Raw genomic sequence first — 19,157 nt, forward strand, 5'->3', positions numbered from 1 at the left:
CATACATTCCATTGTAGCAGTCTACAGTCTTGAACCTCCTTGGTCTTCTCTCTAAATATGGGTTTCATCCCATGGTGGTGTTGGCTACAGCCTTCAAGATTCTTTGTGTTTTCCAAATGACAGTGTGTTCATTACCTGTTTTTTCCAACAGAGTTCATCTGGCGATTTAATGATCAGAAACATTCAGCTGAAACACAGTGGAAAATATGTGTGTATGGTGCAGACAGGGGTGGACAGTGTGTCATCTGCCGCCGACCTCATAGTAAGAGGTAGACATTAATGCCTCAGTGGTTTGTTGGTTTGTTTGTTTGTTTTTAATAATCTTACATCTTAACTGAGCATTCCTTACTGGAGAAAAAAACCATGAGAATTCATATGAGCATGTGAGTTATATTATTGATTTGATCCTCCCCCAAATACATCAGAGACTATGATGATAAGGATGGGTGCTAATTCAATGAAATAAATATCTCAATTCTGTCCTTCGAATAGCTCTCACGGTAATAAGCATTCCACAGCTGCAGCCAAGCTGATGTGTTTTTGAGCATGTCATTAATGCAGCGATAGAGTTTAATATGAAAGAGAATAGTGATAGTGTGTATATGACAACTTCCAAAAAACCAGGATCAGCCAGAATGCCTGAGAGAATATGCCAATCTGATTTACTGTCCAAGGTACTGATTTGCTACTGGGCTGAAAATGACCAGTGTGCGTGATAGACTGAAACAGCTCTAGATAGCAAACTGGGAACTACGGAGGTGCACCAGTAGGTTAAAGGAAAAGGCATCATGCCAAAAGCAAAGATGTTGTATTTGGAAAGGTGCAAGAATCCTTGAAAAGTGGGCGTCATTCGCAGCCCCAGAAAACTATGATTTTGAAATTACTGACTCACATCCAAATTGAATATCTAACAGCAGAAATGTCAAAAAGAAAATGTGGTAGTTGTATTGCTAGGGACATGCCCTTCTTCCCTAAGTACTTTCGAAATTAAGATCAGTTGTCGGTATTACAGTGATCATGTGACATTCTTCACTTGGGTAGAAGATGATATTTATGGAATTGCTACCCACTGTTTGCATTTTTCTTTCCTTAGGTTCACCTGGACCACCAGAAAATGTGAAGGTAGATGAAATTACAGATACCACAGCCCAACTGTCTTGGAAAGAAGGTACAGATAACCATAGCCCAGTTATATCCTATTCTGTCCAGGCGAGAACACCTTTCTCCGTGGGTTGGCAAACTGCCACGACAGGTAAAGGGGGAGAGTCAAATGCCATTGGTACATATAGATGGATTTTAAGTCAGTACTAAGACCTGCATACTCTTACTTCTGTAACATATTCCTTTTTAGTGCCTGAGGTCATTGATGGGAAAACACACACAGCTACTGTAGTCGAGTTAAATCCATGGGTGGAATACGAATTTCGGGTTGTAGCCAGTAACAAAATCGGAGGTGGAGAACCCAGTTCACCCTCAGAAAAAGTAAGAACTGAAGAGGCAGGTTAGTGTTTTTGTTTTCTGAGTAAAATGGGTTAATAGGTTTCCCTGGGTGTGTATTTCCGTTTCTCTCGGCCTTGGTCTCCAGGCCAGCAAGGGATTAACCTCAATAATCCATTGTTGCAATTATCTGACCTACCTAATGGCAGAACTGGCCATATGGCATTTGTCAAAAGACACTCGTGTAAGTGATTCTGATGTAATGTGACATTTCCAAAAGTTCAGTCCATCATCAGCGTTCATTAGTGCATGTTGAGTGAATATGTTTTTGTCACTTAAGGTTATAATTACTATCTGACATAGTCACCCTGTTAACAGGGGAAATGCTGTTTTCATTTATAACAAGCATTGACAAATTGGTAGGATAATGACATTTGGGAGTTCTGCTGCTAGGAAATCTCATTTCACCACCAAGCTCCATGAATGAGCTCAAACGACTGATGATAAGGAATATTTTGATCCCTCAACTATTAGATTAAGAGAGAATCATTGTTAAAATTTTATGTTTTGGGCAACTATTAACTTTAAGACTATTTTTATAAGTCTAAAAATATCCTAACATAGAAACTGAAACTTAGGAAGTGTACACAGTATCACATTACTGAGGCATCTGAGAGGATCTATAGACTTTCCTTTTCAGAATCTGTAATATTAATTAATACTAATTAAAATGAATTTTCAAGTATAGCTAGTATATCACTTTAGGAACTAAGCCAAAATAGAAGTCCTGGAATACGACTCAGTAATTTTAATGATGCTTTTTTACTCAGGACAATGCATGTGATATTTATGGCAGGAATTATGAGAAATAGCGGAACCATGCCAATCTTTATAGTCCACTTATTTGTTCAGACAACACATATTTATGGAGTATCTGCTGTGTGCTCAGCACTTTCTAGATATGGTGATACAGCTGTGAAAAAAGACACACTTTCAGGAACTTCTAGTCGTGTCATAGAACTTGCTAAGCATGAAGTTCTCAGTATAAGCAAGGAATCTAATGCCTCTGGAGGTTTATAAAGAACAGCTCATGACAAGATCTGAGGATTTGAGTCTAGGTCATTTCTGTAGGTAAAGCCAATATTGGTACAACAATTATATCTTGACTGTGGATGAGTCACAAGTGAAATGTTCCTGATTGATTCATTTGCCATCATCCCCGGTGAATCACTTTCCCTTGTTGTATTGACCTCTGTACTGAGTCATTTTTTCTTATTGTTTGAGATATTGTTAATATCCGATAATTTCATGCAAATATAAATTATTTGATGTTCTCCTCAAAGATATATATGTATATGTACATATTGCATGTATGTTTCACATGATCCAGATACACACACACACACACACGTGTATAATGTGCCAATGATCAAATTACTTCAAATATTAGAAATAAGCAACCCTGAATCTTCTTCCAGATAAATGTTACCAGATGCAAATAGGGTTTTATCTCTGTCTCTCTGACCTACACAGTTCCAGAAGTGCCTCCTTCCGAAGTCAGTGGAGGAGGTGGGAGCCGGTCTGAGCTGGTGATAACTTGGGATGTAAGTGTCTGGGCAGCATCCTCCCCCTCAGGGGTTTGCTCTTCCCATCATGGCCTCCTGGGTGGTGCTGGTGGTGGTCCTGGAGGTGGTAGTAGTGCAAGTAGCTCACTCGAGGCTAATCACTGTTTTTAGTACTGGGTTTTTTTTTTTGTTTTTGGTGTTTTGTTTTTTTTCATTTCACTCTTGCAACATTTTATAAATGAAAGCACTAAGGCATAGAGAATATTAAATAATTTGCCCTGGGTCGTTTGGCTGCTAAACATAGGGGTGAGAGGCAAGTCCTGGCTGTTTGCTCTCAAGCGGTCCTCACGGCCTTCTGCGCAGCTGTAACCCCACTGATGATGCACTCCCACTGATTCCAGCAGGTGCTTGCTTTCTGGCCATGCTCTCAGCTCTCGCTTTATGTTGTAATTAGGAAAAATTGTAATTAACACATTTAAAGTCAGAAAGCATGAGAATTGGCTGTGTTATTTGAAGATGTTGATGGAAAAATAGAAAGTTAAGAGATCATGATGGAGTGTCAGTAGGAAGTTTTGACATGATCTAAATATAGCTTTGACCTTAATACTTCGTTTTTACTTTCTTTTTTTTTTAAATATGGTTTTACTCCTTTGTACTTAATCATCATATCAGTGGGTAATTTCTTTCCATAAAGTCAACATTAGGGATTAGGTGATTTTTATCTGACTCAAGAGATGAGGTATATTCAATAGAAGGTATATCTTATGACACATAACTCAGATTGGGGCTACAGGATGCTCAAAAGATCTGAATAACTTTAGAAAATTCCAATTAATCATCTGGATGGCTATGAAAGAGTGGCATATGTCTCTTTAAAAGCAGTTGACCGTGCCGCTGACCTTTTTCTCCTTTTTTTATATAACCACTTAACACGATGTTGATTATTATGTGATGGGCTTTGCAAAAGATTAAGGATTAGAGCTCCATTTATTTTTGCCTTGCCTTCCTGTGTAAGGGTGATTTAATATGTCTTTCCTTTGTAGCCAGTCCCCGAAGAACTACAGAATGGTGAAGGTTTTGGTTATGTTGTTGCCTTCCGCCCTCTTGGAGTTACCAACTGGATCCAGACAGTGGTCACATCTCCTGATACCCCAAGATATGTCTTTAGGAATGAAAGCATCATGCCATTTTCACTGTATGAAGTTAAAGTGGGCGTTTATAATAACAAAGGCGAAGGACCATTTAGCCCGGTGACAACAGTGTTCTCTGCAGAAGAAGGTATGGAGACCACGTTGATTGGGTATCAGTTCCAACCTAATAGACCACTAAGGCTCCCAAAACTGACGTGCACGTGCTTTGTGACTTCAGATAAATGTCTTCAAAAGAATAATGACTGAAGTCACAGTTAGATGCACAGTCCAGATAATAAACTTCAACCACGCTGACTTGAAGTACAAGACTCAGTAGCGAGCCAGAGGATCCAACTCTTGGTTGGAATCTGTGGATGAGGAGTACATTCTGAGTTCCAGCTTGTGAAGCAGGGCAGAGCACAGCTTCTTCTTTTGGACCAAGACAACCTTCTTCTTTTGGTGATAAGATTAAGATATTCTCTTGGAAGTGCCCTAATCTCAAATCTTACGGTGTTTCCCGTGACCCGAGAACAGGACGTTAGCAGAATGGAGAGGGAGGCTAAAAGTGGGACAGGCAGAGGTGTGCAATGTACAGGCTTGAAGATGTGATACACCAGTTCTAGCCCACTCTGGACCCGTGCCATCTCTCTGCCTTTCTTTTTCTCCTGCCCTAACTATGGTATCTCTTTAGAAAATATGATTACTGAGAGAATAAAATGAAATTGCCATTTTATAGGACACAAGCAGGTGAATTTGGCTGTCACATGGCGTTCTACTTAATAAGCGTGACCGGAGGTAACATGTATTGAATGCTTACCATCACCAGACTTTACCTAATTTGGATTTTCTAAGGAGGAATTACACATGGGTACTATTAGTATGGCCCATTTATACATAAGAAAATGGAAGTTTAATGAAATAAATTAATAAACTTGACAAACTCCATACAGACGTAGCAAGCGAGTATTTTAACCCAGAGCCTTCGCTCTTAACCATTCTGAACTCATGAAATGTGATTCGACAGTGTCTTCTCTACCATAAGACCTTGCAGTAAATTGCAGAAGGTGGTCCATGGTTGTCATGTCTAAAATAATAAGAAGACTCAAATTTTAGTACCCCAGACACTATTCTCGTCCTCTCTTTTTCTACAGAGTTCTGAGAGAAAAACAAACAAGTAGTAGAAAACCCTTCACAAAAAGAGCCTTTATATTCATAGCCAGACCCCATTTCCAGGAGTAGCCAAGGATTTTCATTACAAGGACAGGGGTCTGAGGAGGGACGGAAGTTAACCAGGGTGTTTTCAGGTACCGCCTACCCTGTGCATCTTGGACTGGGAGGGCTGGCAGTTGGAAGGAGGGACAAGCACAGCCTTTTACCCTCTCTCCCCCTGAACTTTCTTCCTCCTATTACTATTCTGCCATCACTGATGAGTAAAGATCTTTCTGTTACAAACATCAGAACCAGATTCAACTGATCTATGAAAAAGTGAAGGATTTGTTGGAAATATACTAGGATTTATTGAATCAAAGGAAGATTTAAACAGCATACCTCATAAAGATCATTAACAAGAAAAGCTCTGGGGCCTCAGAAACCATCTGCCTCTCTAGGGTGCCAGGCTGGCTTGACTGGCCTCAAGTACTTCTCATCTGTCCAAACCAAGTTTTGAATTCTCAGGAGAGAAAATCTAATCGAACCTTCCTTGGACCAAGACTCTGCCTCACTATCAATCGGCATGGCCCAGAAGAAGGACGATTTTACACAGAAATAGATATTGGGAGAGGGGAAGTCCCTGCTCGGAGCTGTGCCCTGAGAGAGGAGAATCACTGTGAGCCCCTCAAGCTAAGAGTTGTTTATTTACAAAGGGTATTTGTTGTATAAAAAGTTCTGTGCGTGTCTGTCTACTCCTTCAAAACAGTAAACTCCTAGAAGTTGCACCATCTCATTTAAGTGTGCCCCTCTTCTGTGCCTTGGACACAGAAGGTACTAACTAAATGCTTATTGAATAAATGAACTCTGTAGACCACGACTTTGGCAAGACAAAATTAAACAAACAAACGAACAAATAAATAGGCAGCGTGTGTGGGCATTGGAGTGCCCGAGCAGGAGCTGTGGGATGAAGGGGAGAGAAATAAGGATCTGGTGAAGAGAACAAAGGGAAAAAAAGGGAAGAAAAGATACCAAGAAAAAAGTGTGTCAGGCAAGAAGAGGTTTCTGTAGCTGTTTAGCAAGGAAAATCCTATCTACTCCCAAGGCATGGAAATGGATCAAGACATGGTTTATGGTGCCAAATGTTTTGATAAACTATCTTACTGGATTTTCAAATATGTTAAAGTGCTTTTTTGAAAATAAGAGCTTCCATAGATTTTTAAAATAACTACCAAAATAATAATTGTATTTCACTTTCTGTTGCCAAACAGAGCCTACAATAGCTCCGTCTCAAGTGTCTGCGAATAGCCTATCTTCCTCAGAAATTGAAGTGTCATGGAACACTATTCCTTGGAAGTTAAGCAACGGACATTTACTTGGCTATGAGGTAATTTCTTTTAAAACTAATTAGACTAGGTATGTATGTTGTTGTGGTACCTTGTCTCCTTTCATTTAAAATTCTTTTTAACAATGACATCTAAACTAAAGTCTGACTTCTGTTGAAATGTGTATTGCATGGTGCACTGGGTGTTATATGCAAGTAATAAATCATGGAACTTTACGTCAAAAACTAGGGAGGTACTGTATGGTGAATAACATAATATAATAAAAATATTATTATGAAAAAAAAGGAAATTTTACCAGCACATTGTCCCATGTAATTATCCGTAGTTATTGAGTAACTTAACAAGCTGAATGAAAATAACTTGGGATAGAAAAGAAAAAACAGTGGAGCACCTGGGTAGCAGTCATTTGGACGTCAGACTCTTGGTTTCAGTTTGGGTCATAATCAAGCCCTGAATTGGGTTCCACGCTTGGCATGGAGTCTGCTTGAGATTCTCTTTCTCCCTCTCCTTTTGCCCTTCCCCCTGCTCACATGCTCTCTCTTTCTCTCTCAAATAAATAAATAAATATTAAAAAAAAAAAGGGAAAACAGTAATAAGGAAGGAAATCATATATCACATGGACCAAATCTTTTAGATGGATTGACTGAAAAATAAGAGTGAGATTGAACTGTAATATTTAAGTTCAAAGGATATTTATGCCAACAGGAAATCATTTTCCTCCAGCTCTTTGTCTTGCTTTCTTGGTGGCCTCGTTACATTGTATGATTCTCTTTTAGGCTCTTGAGAAGATAACTGTCTATAACTTAATTCTTGCCTTCAGTCTGTGATCTAATTCTTGCCTTCAGAAAACGCTGGAGAAATAAGATGAGAGATCTGAAGCACAGGGTGGCACAAGACCAAATGTAATGAAGATCAGAATAAGTGACATAGGAAATGTTTGAATGGTCGAGAGTGATGAGCAATCTTGAAAGTTTTCATAGGCTTAATGGGACTTTAAAGGAAAAGTAAGCAAACAGAGAAAATGGAAAATTCCAGATTAAGCATGGCATGCTGGAGGAGTAAAAGGAGTAGAGACCTTCCTGCTGAAGAAGGTTCCTATAGGAGGGATGACTGTAAATAGACACAGGAGAGCCAGGTCACAGATGGCTTTGAATATTGAGAAGAACAGTTCTGACTCGGCCTCACATTTAGTAGGAAACAGTTAGAACTGGAAGCAGTGGAGCTGAGAACTGGCAAGATAAAAAGTAAAGTCTTTTTTTTTTTTTTTTTTGAAGACTTATGTATTGATTTCCCAGAGAGAGAGAGAGAATGCAAGCAGGGGGTGGGACAGAAGGAGAGGGAGAAATAATCTCCAGCCGACTCCCTGCGGAGCAGAGCCCAACGTGGGGCTTCACCTCAGGACCCTGAGATCATGACCTGAGCCAAAATCAAGAGTTAGACACTTAACTAACTGAGCCACCCACGCACCCCAAAAGTAAAGTCTTAAGAAGACTTCTCTGACAGTGGTATTGTAAGAGTCATAGTTCTGATTTCATTCCCACCCACAGCCATCGTTTTAAGAACCCTCCCTCATGCTTGTAACTCCTAATTCAGTGGCAGGCTTACGCAGGCACATTTGCAACCCAGCACCATATACCCCTCCACTTGCCCACATAACCTCCAACTATGATGCCAGGGTGGCCACCTGATCCATGGACAGTTACGCTGAGCTAGTCAGATTCTTGTTTGATATGTTAAACTAAGCAATATAGAGATTGGAACTACTGAGTGTAATGCAGTGATACGTCAAATTTAGGACTTGGTTCAGGCTTCTCAGGTTAAGGCCATGAGCAAGCGAGACAAAGCTTGTCTGCAGATGAGTTGGAGAAGACATACCCTCACACAGCTCCAGTGAATGGAAGAGACAAGGACCCATGGAGCCGTAGAGACAGTGAGCAAAACAGAATAGCTCTTCGACAGTTGTCCAATTCTCAAGTAGACTCGCTCTATTCTTTTTCATAATGTCACCTTGCCCTCCTTTTCAGTAAACTCCCTTTATAATTGAATTTAGAGAGTTTCTGTTCCCGGTAACCAGACATTGATTTGAATAAATATTAATGATAAAGTAAAGAAAAGATAGGCTAGAGCAGCAGTGCTCCAAGATGGCACAGTGGACTACCTTCACCAGAATTACCTGAATTTATGCTTAAGATGAAGCCCCCCCCGCCCAGAGGCCCAGAGTTCTCCCTGGACTCACTGAACCCAAATATCTAGGAGTGGATCTTGTTAATTTAGATTTTTTAGTAGGTATCCATAGGGAAATGTCTTCCCACATCTTCGATACGGGAAACACAGGGCCTGACACAGAGAAACCTGACCAGGGACAGAGCTGTCCAGACTTAAACAAGAACTAAAACACCACACAAACACCACAAAGTGCCTTGATCAGCACCTGAAAGGAAGCCAAAAACATTTAGTTGGAAAGTTCCTTTAAGTCTGTGACAGTGAATATTAGCAGCGAAAGGTGGTGGGCATCCCTTACGAGCTCCGCAGTGATTAGAGAAATGGCATTGTCGGGAAAGGTAAGTGGGATGGAAGGAGATGAAAAGGGAAGTAGTTCTGGGCTCAAACCTACGCCACATCTTGACTGCCACTCACTGTGCTGGAAAAGTCCATCAACTTTGTGAGCCTCGTTTTCCACACCTGCAGAATGGGGCAGTAATTGGCCTAACCTTTTTAGGGTGTGGGGAGTATTGAATGATATTGGACACTTAATGTGCTTCTCTGAGAGTCTCTGGCTCATAATAATAAACAATCCCTAAGTGCAACCCGCATCTCAAAAGAATTGTAGAAATATTAATTTATAGAATTTTCCTCAGTAAATATCCTCAAGCAATTCTTCAACTCTAAGCTTCTCTGCCTCAAGAGAGTTGATGATGGCTGTCAAGAGGAGTTGCCTGCAAGAGCCCTTTCTTCCTAGGTTTGTTTGCAAAATTCAAGCCCTTAAGGAGTTAGTTCCATGTATCCTGGAGGGTAAGAAGAAAGAAAATGTCACTGAGGAAAAAAATAGAAGAGAAATTTCAGGTGACCTTGGGGGAAACAAAGATCTGAGGCTTACAAAATCTTGGGGGGCCCATACCTTTTTACCTGGCAGTCTCCATTTCCCACGTTCGGCAATGATCAATGATTTCCCATTCTCCAAGCATCGTCCGGGAACTGAAGGGATCAAATCAATGTAATATTAAGTTTTCTTGGCAAGGTTTTGGGAATGGGAGCCCCAGCAGTGACTGAGGTTGAATTTCCCATTAGCTGAGCAGAATATGAAACTCCATGGTAAATCAAATTAACTTAAAGAAAATAAACAAACACAATTTGCATGCCTCAGACAGTAGACTGAGATATACATCCCCTTTAATAACTTTGCCCTTTACAAACCACAAGACAGGATCATAATTTGAGAGCCGGTTGTAGTTTGTGGAAGAGTTAAGAGAAATAAACAAGAGAATATACGTAAATGGACTTTGTGGTTTTCAAAGCACCATGGCAAATTTAGCCATTGCTGGAAAATTTGGCAGCGTGGGAGCAGAGAGATGCTAATTTTGCAATGCATAAATGTGAGCTGATAAGAATATTCTATAAGAAAGCGGAATTATACCTCTTTTGTCCTTGTCAGGAAAGAGAGAATGATTGAATGAAAGAGAAAACCAAAGAATCCAAAGAGAGCCAGCGTAGTATCTTATTAAGTCCACACCGTCTTAGAATTAGACAGACTTGCATTCAACTCCACTAGGATAGAGGATAAGCTCCACCAGGGACTGGGAACTCTGCTTGTTTATTCAGTGATGTATGCCAAGTGCCAGGAGTCCTCTCTGGCACACAGGAGTCATGCAAAAAAATATGTGTTGATTGAATAAATGCAATTTTGACTCCACTATCTTACTGCTGTGTGGCCTTGAGCAAGTTATTAAAGCTCTCCAAAGCTCAGTTAAAATACAGATGATAATAGTAAATAACACACTGCATCATTGGAGAATAAAATGAGATAAAGCAGCTACTGTCAAAATGGCCCAAAGAGACTTGGGCTTTCCTCTGTTTTGAGTATTGGTCACTGGGATAAGATTTCTTTGGAAGGAAAAATTTGAAAAGCAGTGAAGAAATATAGAAACACTTAGCACAATCCAAGTGTGTAGCTCTATGGCTGTTGTTTCTGTTGGTGCTGGTGTGTTGCCTTTGGGGGAGGAGGCAAAAAGATGGAGAGGCAATGAGAAAATGGGACTTATCTTGAAATTAATTGTGGGTTGGGGTGCATCGCATCTTGCCTGTCTGTATAAAGAGCAGCAAACCTAAATCCAAATGTAGCATGACTATAGTGTTGATAGGAAATAAATAGTGAAAATTTCTTTACCGAGTGCTTGTTAAATAGGAAGAGACTAGTTAAAATTTCTTTACTGAGTGCTTGTTCAATAGGAAGAGAAAGAAAACAAGCTAAGAGAAAGAATCTTAAGAAATAATTTATATAATTATATGACGATAAAAAAATATATTTTCTTAGGTTCAATAATGATTTAAACACTAACATGGAAAAACAAATGACTTAGCGGAGTGTTTAATTACCAGTCATGTGGCTAACTTTCTGGGTTGCAGTTCTCCCAATATGGCTTTAAAATCATTAATAGCTCCTGCTTTTCTCTCATCTCAGTGAGGGTTGATCATGTGCCATGTGGCATGCTGAGCACACATCATCATTAGCATCTAGACTAATTTTCTTTCTGATTTGACCAAGTAGTAGTTGAGGAGCTCATTTCCCTGGGCTCCAATTTGTTTCATCTGCTAAGCCGTAACACTCAGGCTCAGATCTTTTCTTGTGCCCTCTGGATGGGAACAAGAGATACAGACATGATAAAGAGGATGCAGAGTGTTTAAGTTCATGGGTAGCAGGTGCCAGAGGAACAAAAGCTCCAAAGTCATAGCATGGTATCTACCATCAATTTCTTAAAGCCATTATGTGTCTTGAAAAAATAAAATTTGGGAGAATGACCTGGATAAGTGATTGAAACAAAAGTCTACAATTGTGAAATAATATAGATTAGCACATTTGGGGGAAACTTAGTAGATTTTTTAAAATGCGTGGGAGGGAAGCATAACCAAAAATGCGTGCAAAATGCCTAACTATTAATTTCACTGACACCTTCATCCAGACTCCTGTTCTAAACAGCTGTACGGAATGTGCTTGGTTTCTAACATTTTAATTACAATGGAAAGAGATGTCAAATATTTAAGTAATTTTTTGAGAGTGTGAAAATTCTACTGGGAAAAAAAAAGGAAATACACGTGAAGTCTAATTCCATACTATCAGGCGAAGAATTAACTTCATTATGGAATGAGTCAAATGTACTTAGGAAAATTGTATAGAAACAATTGTGACACATTTAAACAAATAGGAAACAGACAAAAATGAATTCGAGTGAATGAAATGCAGACTTTTGGGTTTTGGGGGTTTTTTTTAATTCTTTGCTGAGCAACTTTATTTTTTAGTAACTTTTTTTTTTTAAGATTTTATTTATTCGACAGAGATAGAGACAGCCAGCAAGAGAGGGAACACAAGCAGGGGGAGTGGGAGAGGAAGAAGCAGGCTCATAGCAGAGGAGCCTGATGTGGGGCTCGATCCCATAACGCTGGGATCACGCCCTGAGCCGAAGGCAGACGCTCAACCGCTGTGCCACGCAGGCACCCCTATTTTTTAGTAACTTTGATAATTTATTTACACTGAGATGTATCAAATTATATATGAAAATTAGTAATTTTGTAACTGTGATAATAGCAGGGTAATCAGTTTTTAAAAATTATTCAAAGCTTATTTTTCCAGCAAAAGTAAAATGAATGAAAATTTAAATTAGTTTCTTAAATATTATTTTTAGTAAACTTAATTTTTTGTTTGTGTTTTTTTTAAATAATAATATTTTTTATTATATTATGTTAGTCACCATACAGTACATCCCTGGTTTTTGATGTAAAGTTCCATGATTCATTACTTGCATATAATACCCAGTGCACCATGCAATATGTGCCCTCCTTACTCCCCATCACCAGCCTATCCCATTCCCCCTTCCCCTCTGAAGCCCTCAGTTTGTTTCCCAGAGTCCATAGTCTGTCATGGTTCAGACTTTTGGCTCAGAGGAAGGATTGGTTATGTCAGAGAGAGCAGTAACTGTGTGTCAGCAAGGATTGCTCAAGTGGAGCTCTGTGTCATGTGTGTGTGTGTGTGTGTGTGTGTGTGTGTGTGTGATAGAACTGACATACAACATTATATTAGTTTTAGATATACAACTTAATGAGTTGAGATTTGTATTCACTGTGAAATGATCATCACAATAAGTCTAGTTAACGTCCATCACCACATATAGTTATAAATTGTGTGTGTGTGATAAGAACCTTTAAGACCTACCTTCATAGTTACCATTGTTGTACATTAGATTCCCATGACTTTTATTTTATAACTGGAAGTTTGTATTCTTCAGGGGTGTGTGTGTGTGTGTGTGTGTGTGTGTATGTGTGTGTGTGTGTGTGTGTGTGTTTTCTTTGTTAGGCAAAGGTAGTCCCTAGCAAACTGTGTCCCAGCATTGAGGGATCCAGGGGAATAAATATCTAGCCTCTCTCCTCCCACACTCCCATCTCCTATCTTCTATTGGCCAAATCCAGTGAGAAGCCAGAGGGCCAGGGTCATGTAGCATACAGGTCAGCCCTCCTACAACTGAGAGCCAAGAAAAGAAGAATAGAAGACAGATCCAGATTTGTCTTCCAAAATACTATTGAATGCATTTTTGCCTGCCTTGTATTTATCTAAATATGTTTGAAGATAAGTTGAAATATTTGTCTCTCTGAAAATCTTTAAGTAGAAATGAAATTATTTTAGTCTACTAAAATAGTATTTCTGACTTAGTACCTGTACTTTAATGGCTAAAAAAAGTGCCATTTTTCAATACGTTACTTTTATGAATTGCATTTTGTGTTAAGTTTTAATTAAGTGAAATCTCATGTGCAATGATATTAAGGACTCCTCATAGCAGGGACATTGGTTTTTGGAATAACTAAATTACTTGCAGAGACAGAGATAGCATTTTAAATCCTCACATTCCTTGAGTTTGTTTCTGTTTACTTATCCAGATAAAAATATATTGGCTTGTGATATGGTTTTATGGTTCTGAAGAAAAATAATTATCTTATCTTACCAAGAGGTTGGGAGTTCCAATGTTTCATAGATGCACAGAATATTAGGACTTGAGTACTTAGCTTGGTGAATAAAAGGAAAAAAAAAAATCTTCCCCTCTGCTGTATCCATCCAACACTTCTTACACCAAATATGTGGGGGGTTTTTCTCACACTGACCAATCCTCCTACACCTGTTGGGTGTCCTAAAATTGAGTTCAATTCTGACACCATAACCCTAGAGTTAGCTTCAGATGCCACAAATTAAGGGCTTAGTCCAAAGACTGCCAGTCCCCCACCCCAACCCTCCTAGCCCCCCCCCCCATTTCAGATGTCAGGCCTCCTACTTCTGATTGGCTGTAAGTCAAGGGTTCCCACAGCCTCCTCCTTGGGTTTGAAATCTTGCTAGTACAGCTCACAAAACTCAGGAAAGTGCTTTACTTACTATTATACATTTATTATAATAAATAGGATACAACTCAGGAACGGCCAAAAGGAAGAGATGCGTAAGACATGGTGTGTAGAAAGGGGCACACACAGAGCTTTCATGCCCTCTCCAGGAGCTGTAGCCTCCCAGCATCTTAATGTGTTCACCAGTCCAGAAGCTCTCTGAACCCTTCAGGTTAGGGCTTTTTTATGGAGGCTTCACTACATAGGCACGATTGATTAAATCAACGATCATTAGTTGACCCAAGAAACCCAACCTCTAGCCCCTGGTCAGGAGGTGGGGTTGAATGTTCCCACCCTTTGTTTATTATCAGGTTGGTTCCCCTGGCAACCAGCCTCCAAACTAAAGCTATCCAAGAGCCTGCAGCCACCAGATAGCTCATTAGCATTCAACAGGAGATTCCAAGGGTTTGGGAATCTGTGAATCTCCGTGGTGGAAAGGAAGGAGGCATTTTAGACTGCATTTGTTAAGTCACTGAAGAACTCAACAATACTGAGTGCTTAGTGTGCGCAGGCTTTGCTGTGGGTGCTAGAGCTATGGAGATGACGAAGACAGACACTGCCTCAGGTGTGTGACCAGAGCTTGGCATCTGCCCCTCCTGCTGTCTGCCACGCCAAGAAGTACAGTTGTCTCTCTTCACAGGTGCACACTCCATACTAGCAAACCAAGGCACAGTGATCCCCAGCTATTCCAGAGGATGGGCTCTAACTCTCAGGTATATGGTGATGGAAGAATGTTGAGAACCACAGTTATTCTTACCACCTGCTCTTTTGCGGTGGATTTACCTTTTATTCCACAGCCCCCGACTCAGAATTTACTGCTTGAAAGTGTGTGTCTTCGGTTCTGAAAAATTCTCAGACATGTTCTCTTTCATTGTTGCCTTTTCCTTCATCTCTCCTGGAACTCTGGTGGGAACTTCTCATTTGATCTTCAGTATCTCTCAATTTTGTTTTCATAATCTTCATTTTTTTTCTCCATGTTGTGGATTTATGAATTCTCTTTTCAATCACGTAGTCTTCAGCTTAATTCTGTCACTGACTGTTAATGCTGTAGTCTTCTGATATTTTTCCAATCCATCCAGTTTTCTTTTGTTTTTTTAATCTTCTATTCTTGGCAACATAGATTCAGTCCCTTCTTTAGTGAATTTGGACATTTTAAATGTACTTATTTTAAGATCCACTTGAGATCAGTATCTTGTAGCTGGTCTCCCACTAGTCGAGTCTGCTAACTTTCTTATTAGCGGGGTTCTTTATGTATTTTGTAATATTTTTCTCTGCTCATCTTTAGCAGATGCAACTTTCATGTTCTGTCATTGTTATATTAACTCTTTTCCACCAAATGTTACACAAATATATATATACATATATATATATATATATGCATATATATGTATGTTCTCCATCATATCTTTTTTTTAAATCAAAGTCTAATTGACACACTCTGCTCAATTATATTTGCAGAGATTTTCCTTCATTTTAGATGCTTTTCCTTTCTTCTTCCCTGCATTGTGGCTGTGTCTGTAAAACCCAAATTAGCAAGAACTTATAGCCTGTTTTCTCAGGTATAAGACTTCTACCATTTAAACCCAAACACAACTGAGGAGAAAATACGGTCTTTGTCTTTATTTCATTCTTGACTTTTCCTGCCTTTATTTTTCTTCTTTTACTTTTTTTTTTTTTACTTTTCCCTCCTTAAAAAAAAAAAAACTATCTACCCCTATTAAATATTTTCGAGCATAAATTTATAGGACATAATCTATTAACTACTCATTGGGAAACTGGGAATATTAATGTACTGCTTTGTTTCTTTATGTTTGAGTTGTATGCATATTTATTCAATTTTTTAAGTAAAGCTTTGTAAGGAGATTACATTATCAATTCCAATGAATATCACATTCCAATTTGGCACAAATTTTCTCTATGGTCTAAATATTTCTAATACGTGTCAGAACTAAGAAATAAAAATAAATCTCTCATTCTGGTACATGGAGTACTTTAGAAGCAACTGCTATCAAGAACCTTAAGTACTTTTTATAAATAAACTTATAAGAGATATTCCTTATGCCTATTAAAAAATTATTTTCGTTTCTTCTTTGAGTCAGTCACCTGAGGAACACTTTCTTAGGCAACTTAAATTCAGGAAATTTGACATAACAGAAAAAGAATGACCCATAAGCAGAGACCAGTGTGTATGACAGGATGGCCCTGATTGAGTTACTTAACTCCTCAGTGCCTCTGCTGTCCCATCTGTTAAGTGAGGGTTTGAAAACTCATAATTATGTGATTTATTTCCCCAATCTATGCTATAGCCAAGGCCTCAAGTTTCAGGCTGTCTGTAACATGTTATTCTAATTAGTGATTATGTGTCATTCTTAGTTAATAAGTGGATAATGCTTTCAAGGGCAGGGAATGTGTCTTATCATTTTGAAGTCCTCTAAACCTAACCCTGCCTAGTGTTTACAGTTGTTGAAATTGGAATGGGTACCAGTTTTTAGTATCCATTAACAATTTACTTGGCTGTGGCTTTATAAAAGACAATTTTGTATATTATCTTTAATTAATGAATAAAATCTATGTGGTTTTCCCGAGATAAATCTGTGGGTTCCCAAAATATGTGGATTTTTTTGCTAAAATGTCATCATCAAGTTTCAGTGTTAATTCAATGCTTTAAAGATGTAGAGATTACATATTCAATTTAGTCCTGCTCAGTTGGGTTCATATCCTTCTTTTGAGGTTTATATAAAAATTAATAACTCTTTTCCAAGAGAAATGCAAATATACATATACATGGACACAGTATTTTACATGAATTTAAGGGGTCCTATATGCAAATATAAATATGAAAGTAAATATAAATAAAAACACAAACATGTACATACACATATATATGCATGCATATTACATACACATACATACACATATGTAGGGAAAATACTGTTCTAGTACAATATTAGTGTGCTAAATTAGGATCATTATTGAAAAATCTGAGATTTATACTTTGCTACTAATTTTTTTAACTAAAGAATTTTATAGTTACTCTTTTTTTCCAAAACACAGTAACTTCTAGGGTATTTTTCTCACTGCTTCGTACCCTGAGCAGCTCATAAACAAGCTTTGTTTGTACCATACAATGACTTGAAAAAAATTGAGCCAACTCTAAATTTGGGCCATTTCACATGAAAATAATGGTTTCTCCTTTTCTTAAAAACAAAAAACAAAACAAAACAAAAAAAACAAAGGGACGTCTGGGTGGCTCAGGTGGTCAAGTGTCCAAATCAATTTCAGCTTTGGTCACGAACTCAGGATCAGGGCCTCAAGCCCTGCGTTGGGCTCCATGCTCAGTGGGGAGTCTGCTTGCAATTCTCCCCCCACCCCCCCAATAAATAAATAAACCTTAAAAAAAAGAAGACCTGTAAATACTGGATCCACCTTTTCTCAGTGGCTCCCTTTCTAAGATGGAACTTGGTCATCTATTTTGCCGCAGTCCTCGTAAGGGTCTATTGCCTTCATGACTCTGATATCTAAGGATCAGCTTTCGTTTTCATTGTGCCTGAAAAGCTGTTGACTTAAACAATTATAGAAATGGTCCTGTGTTCTCATATTTTGCTATCAAGAGAAGATAAATGAAAGTCAGGTGGAAAGGGCACATGTTGCAAGAAATACGGGAGAGAGCATATGTATTTCTTTCTGAAAGCAAAGAATATGTACCCAGTCTGCCTTCCATATTGATGTTAAGTGTCTGGCCTCTGCTTTACATGATTAAATGGTGATATCTGGTCTCAGCATGAGGAGTGGTGGTAATTTTCCAGAATCATTTGGTGGTCTTTTGCTGTGGCAGTTTGCGTTAGTTTTGCTTTTACTTTCTGGATAATCCAAACTTTCTAGCAAAGCATAGCAGGACTTCATGGCATAAATTGGAGACAGGAAACATGTATTTTTATTGGATTTTTCCTACCCTTATTTCTTTTTTTTATTAAATATTCTCATTAACCTATTTTTATACTTTATACTCCATGTGCATTTATCTTTATATAACATCTCAGATCATTTTGCACGATTCAGAATAATGAAATACAAACAAAACATGTTAGCATAACTTAAATTTAACTATGCTAACTGCTTTCCTTTTCTCTTCAGCAGCCCTGCATGCACAGGTGGGCTTGTTGACACCTGGCCATCACTGGAGGACAAGCCAGTGGCCAGCTGGCTTTTTGATAGCCTTTTCTCTGACAGTTCACGTTCTTCCCAGAGGAAACCTCCACCATCCAGTGGAGGTGAAGCAGAGCTGCCAGCATTCTGGGGTTGAGCTTGGACCTGGTTGGTTAGGGCCTGAGAAGGCGGAGCAGTTTGCTCTATTAGATTTGCAGATTTCACCCTCATTTTCCCTTTATAAGCTGTAGTCTAGTAGTATTTAGCACTTACTCTCTTTGACTTTCTCTGGCTTCTTTGTGTACTTGTTTATTCTCTGTCTCCTCCCGGAGTCCCTTTTTCCTATGGCACAGAACCTAATGGAACACCTAGCACACACTAGGTCCTTAATGAACATTTGTTGGGTAAATGATGAATATAAATATAGTACCCATTTTAATGAGAATCACTTAATGTAAAGGGTGGTACTCCTCGTGTCAACCTTTTGCATCTTCTATGTTTTTCTGTTTACCAGGTGCGCTACTGGAATAATGGAGAAGAAGAATCATCAAGCAAAGTGAAAGTGGGGGGAAATGAGACGTCAGCCAGACTGCGGGGCTTGAAGAGTAATCTGGCATACTACACAGCTGTCCGGGCTTACAACAGCGCTGGTGCTGGGCCCTTCAGCACCACAGTGAATGCAACCACTAAGAAAACTCGTACGTAGATTCGATTTTTTGAATGGCAAGGAAGTAGCTTATGGTAGCCTTCTT

At 39.0% G+C, this 19,157-nt stretch overlaps 1 protein-coding gene across 1 annotated transcript in view; it reads left to right on the forward strand.

Moving 5' to 3' along the window:
• CNTN3 (contactin 3) overlaps window positions 1-19,157 on the forward strand; it is a 328,940-nt gene that overhangs the window by 291,038 nt on the left and 18,745 nt on the right. The window contains exons 14-20 of the mRNA XM_045808104.2: window positions 152-269; window positions 1,094-1,252; window positions 1,352-1,501; window positions 2,971-3,041; window positions 4,046-4,280; window positions 6,550-6,665; window positions 18,920-19,103. Of these exons, the coding sequence (XP_045664060.1) occupies window positions 152-269; window positions 1,094-1,252; window positions 1,352-1,501; window positions 2,971-3,041; window positions 4,046-4,280; window positions 6,550-6,665; window positions 18,920-19,103 (1,033 nt within the window). The remainder of the gene's footprint in view (window positions 1-151; window positions 270-1,093; window positions 1,253-1,351; window positions 1,502-2,970; window positions 3,042-4,045; window positions 4,281-6,549; window positions 6,666-18,919; window positions 19,104-19,157) is intronic.

The sequence above is a fragment of the Ursus americanus genome, chromosome 14 (genome assembly GCF_024610735.1).
Source record: "Ursus americanus isolate L20-20 chromosome 14, mUrsAme1.1.p, whole genome shotgun sequence".
Lineage (NCBI taxonomy): Eukaryota > Metazoa > Chordata > Mammalia > Carnivora > Ursidae > Ursus > Ursus americanus.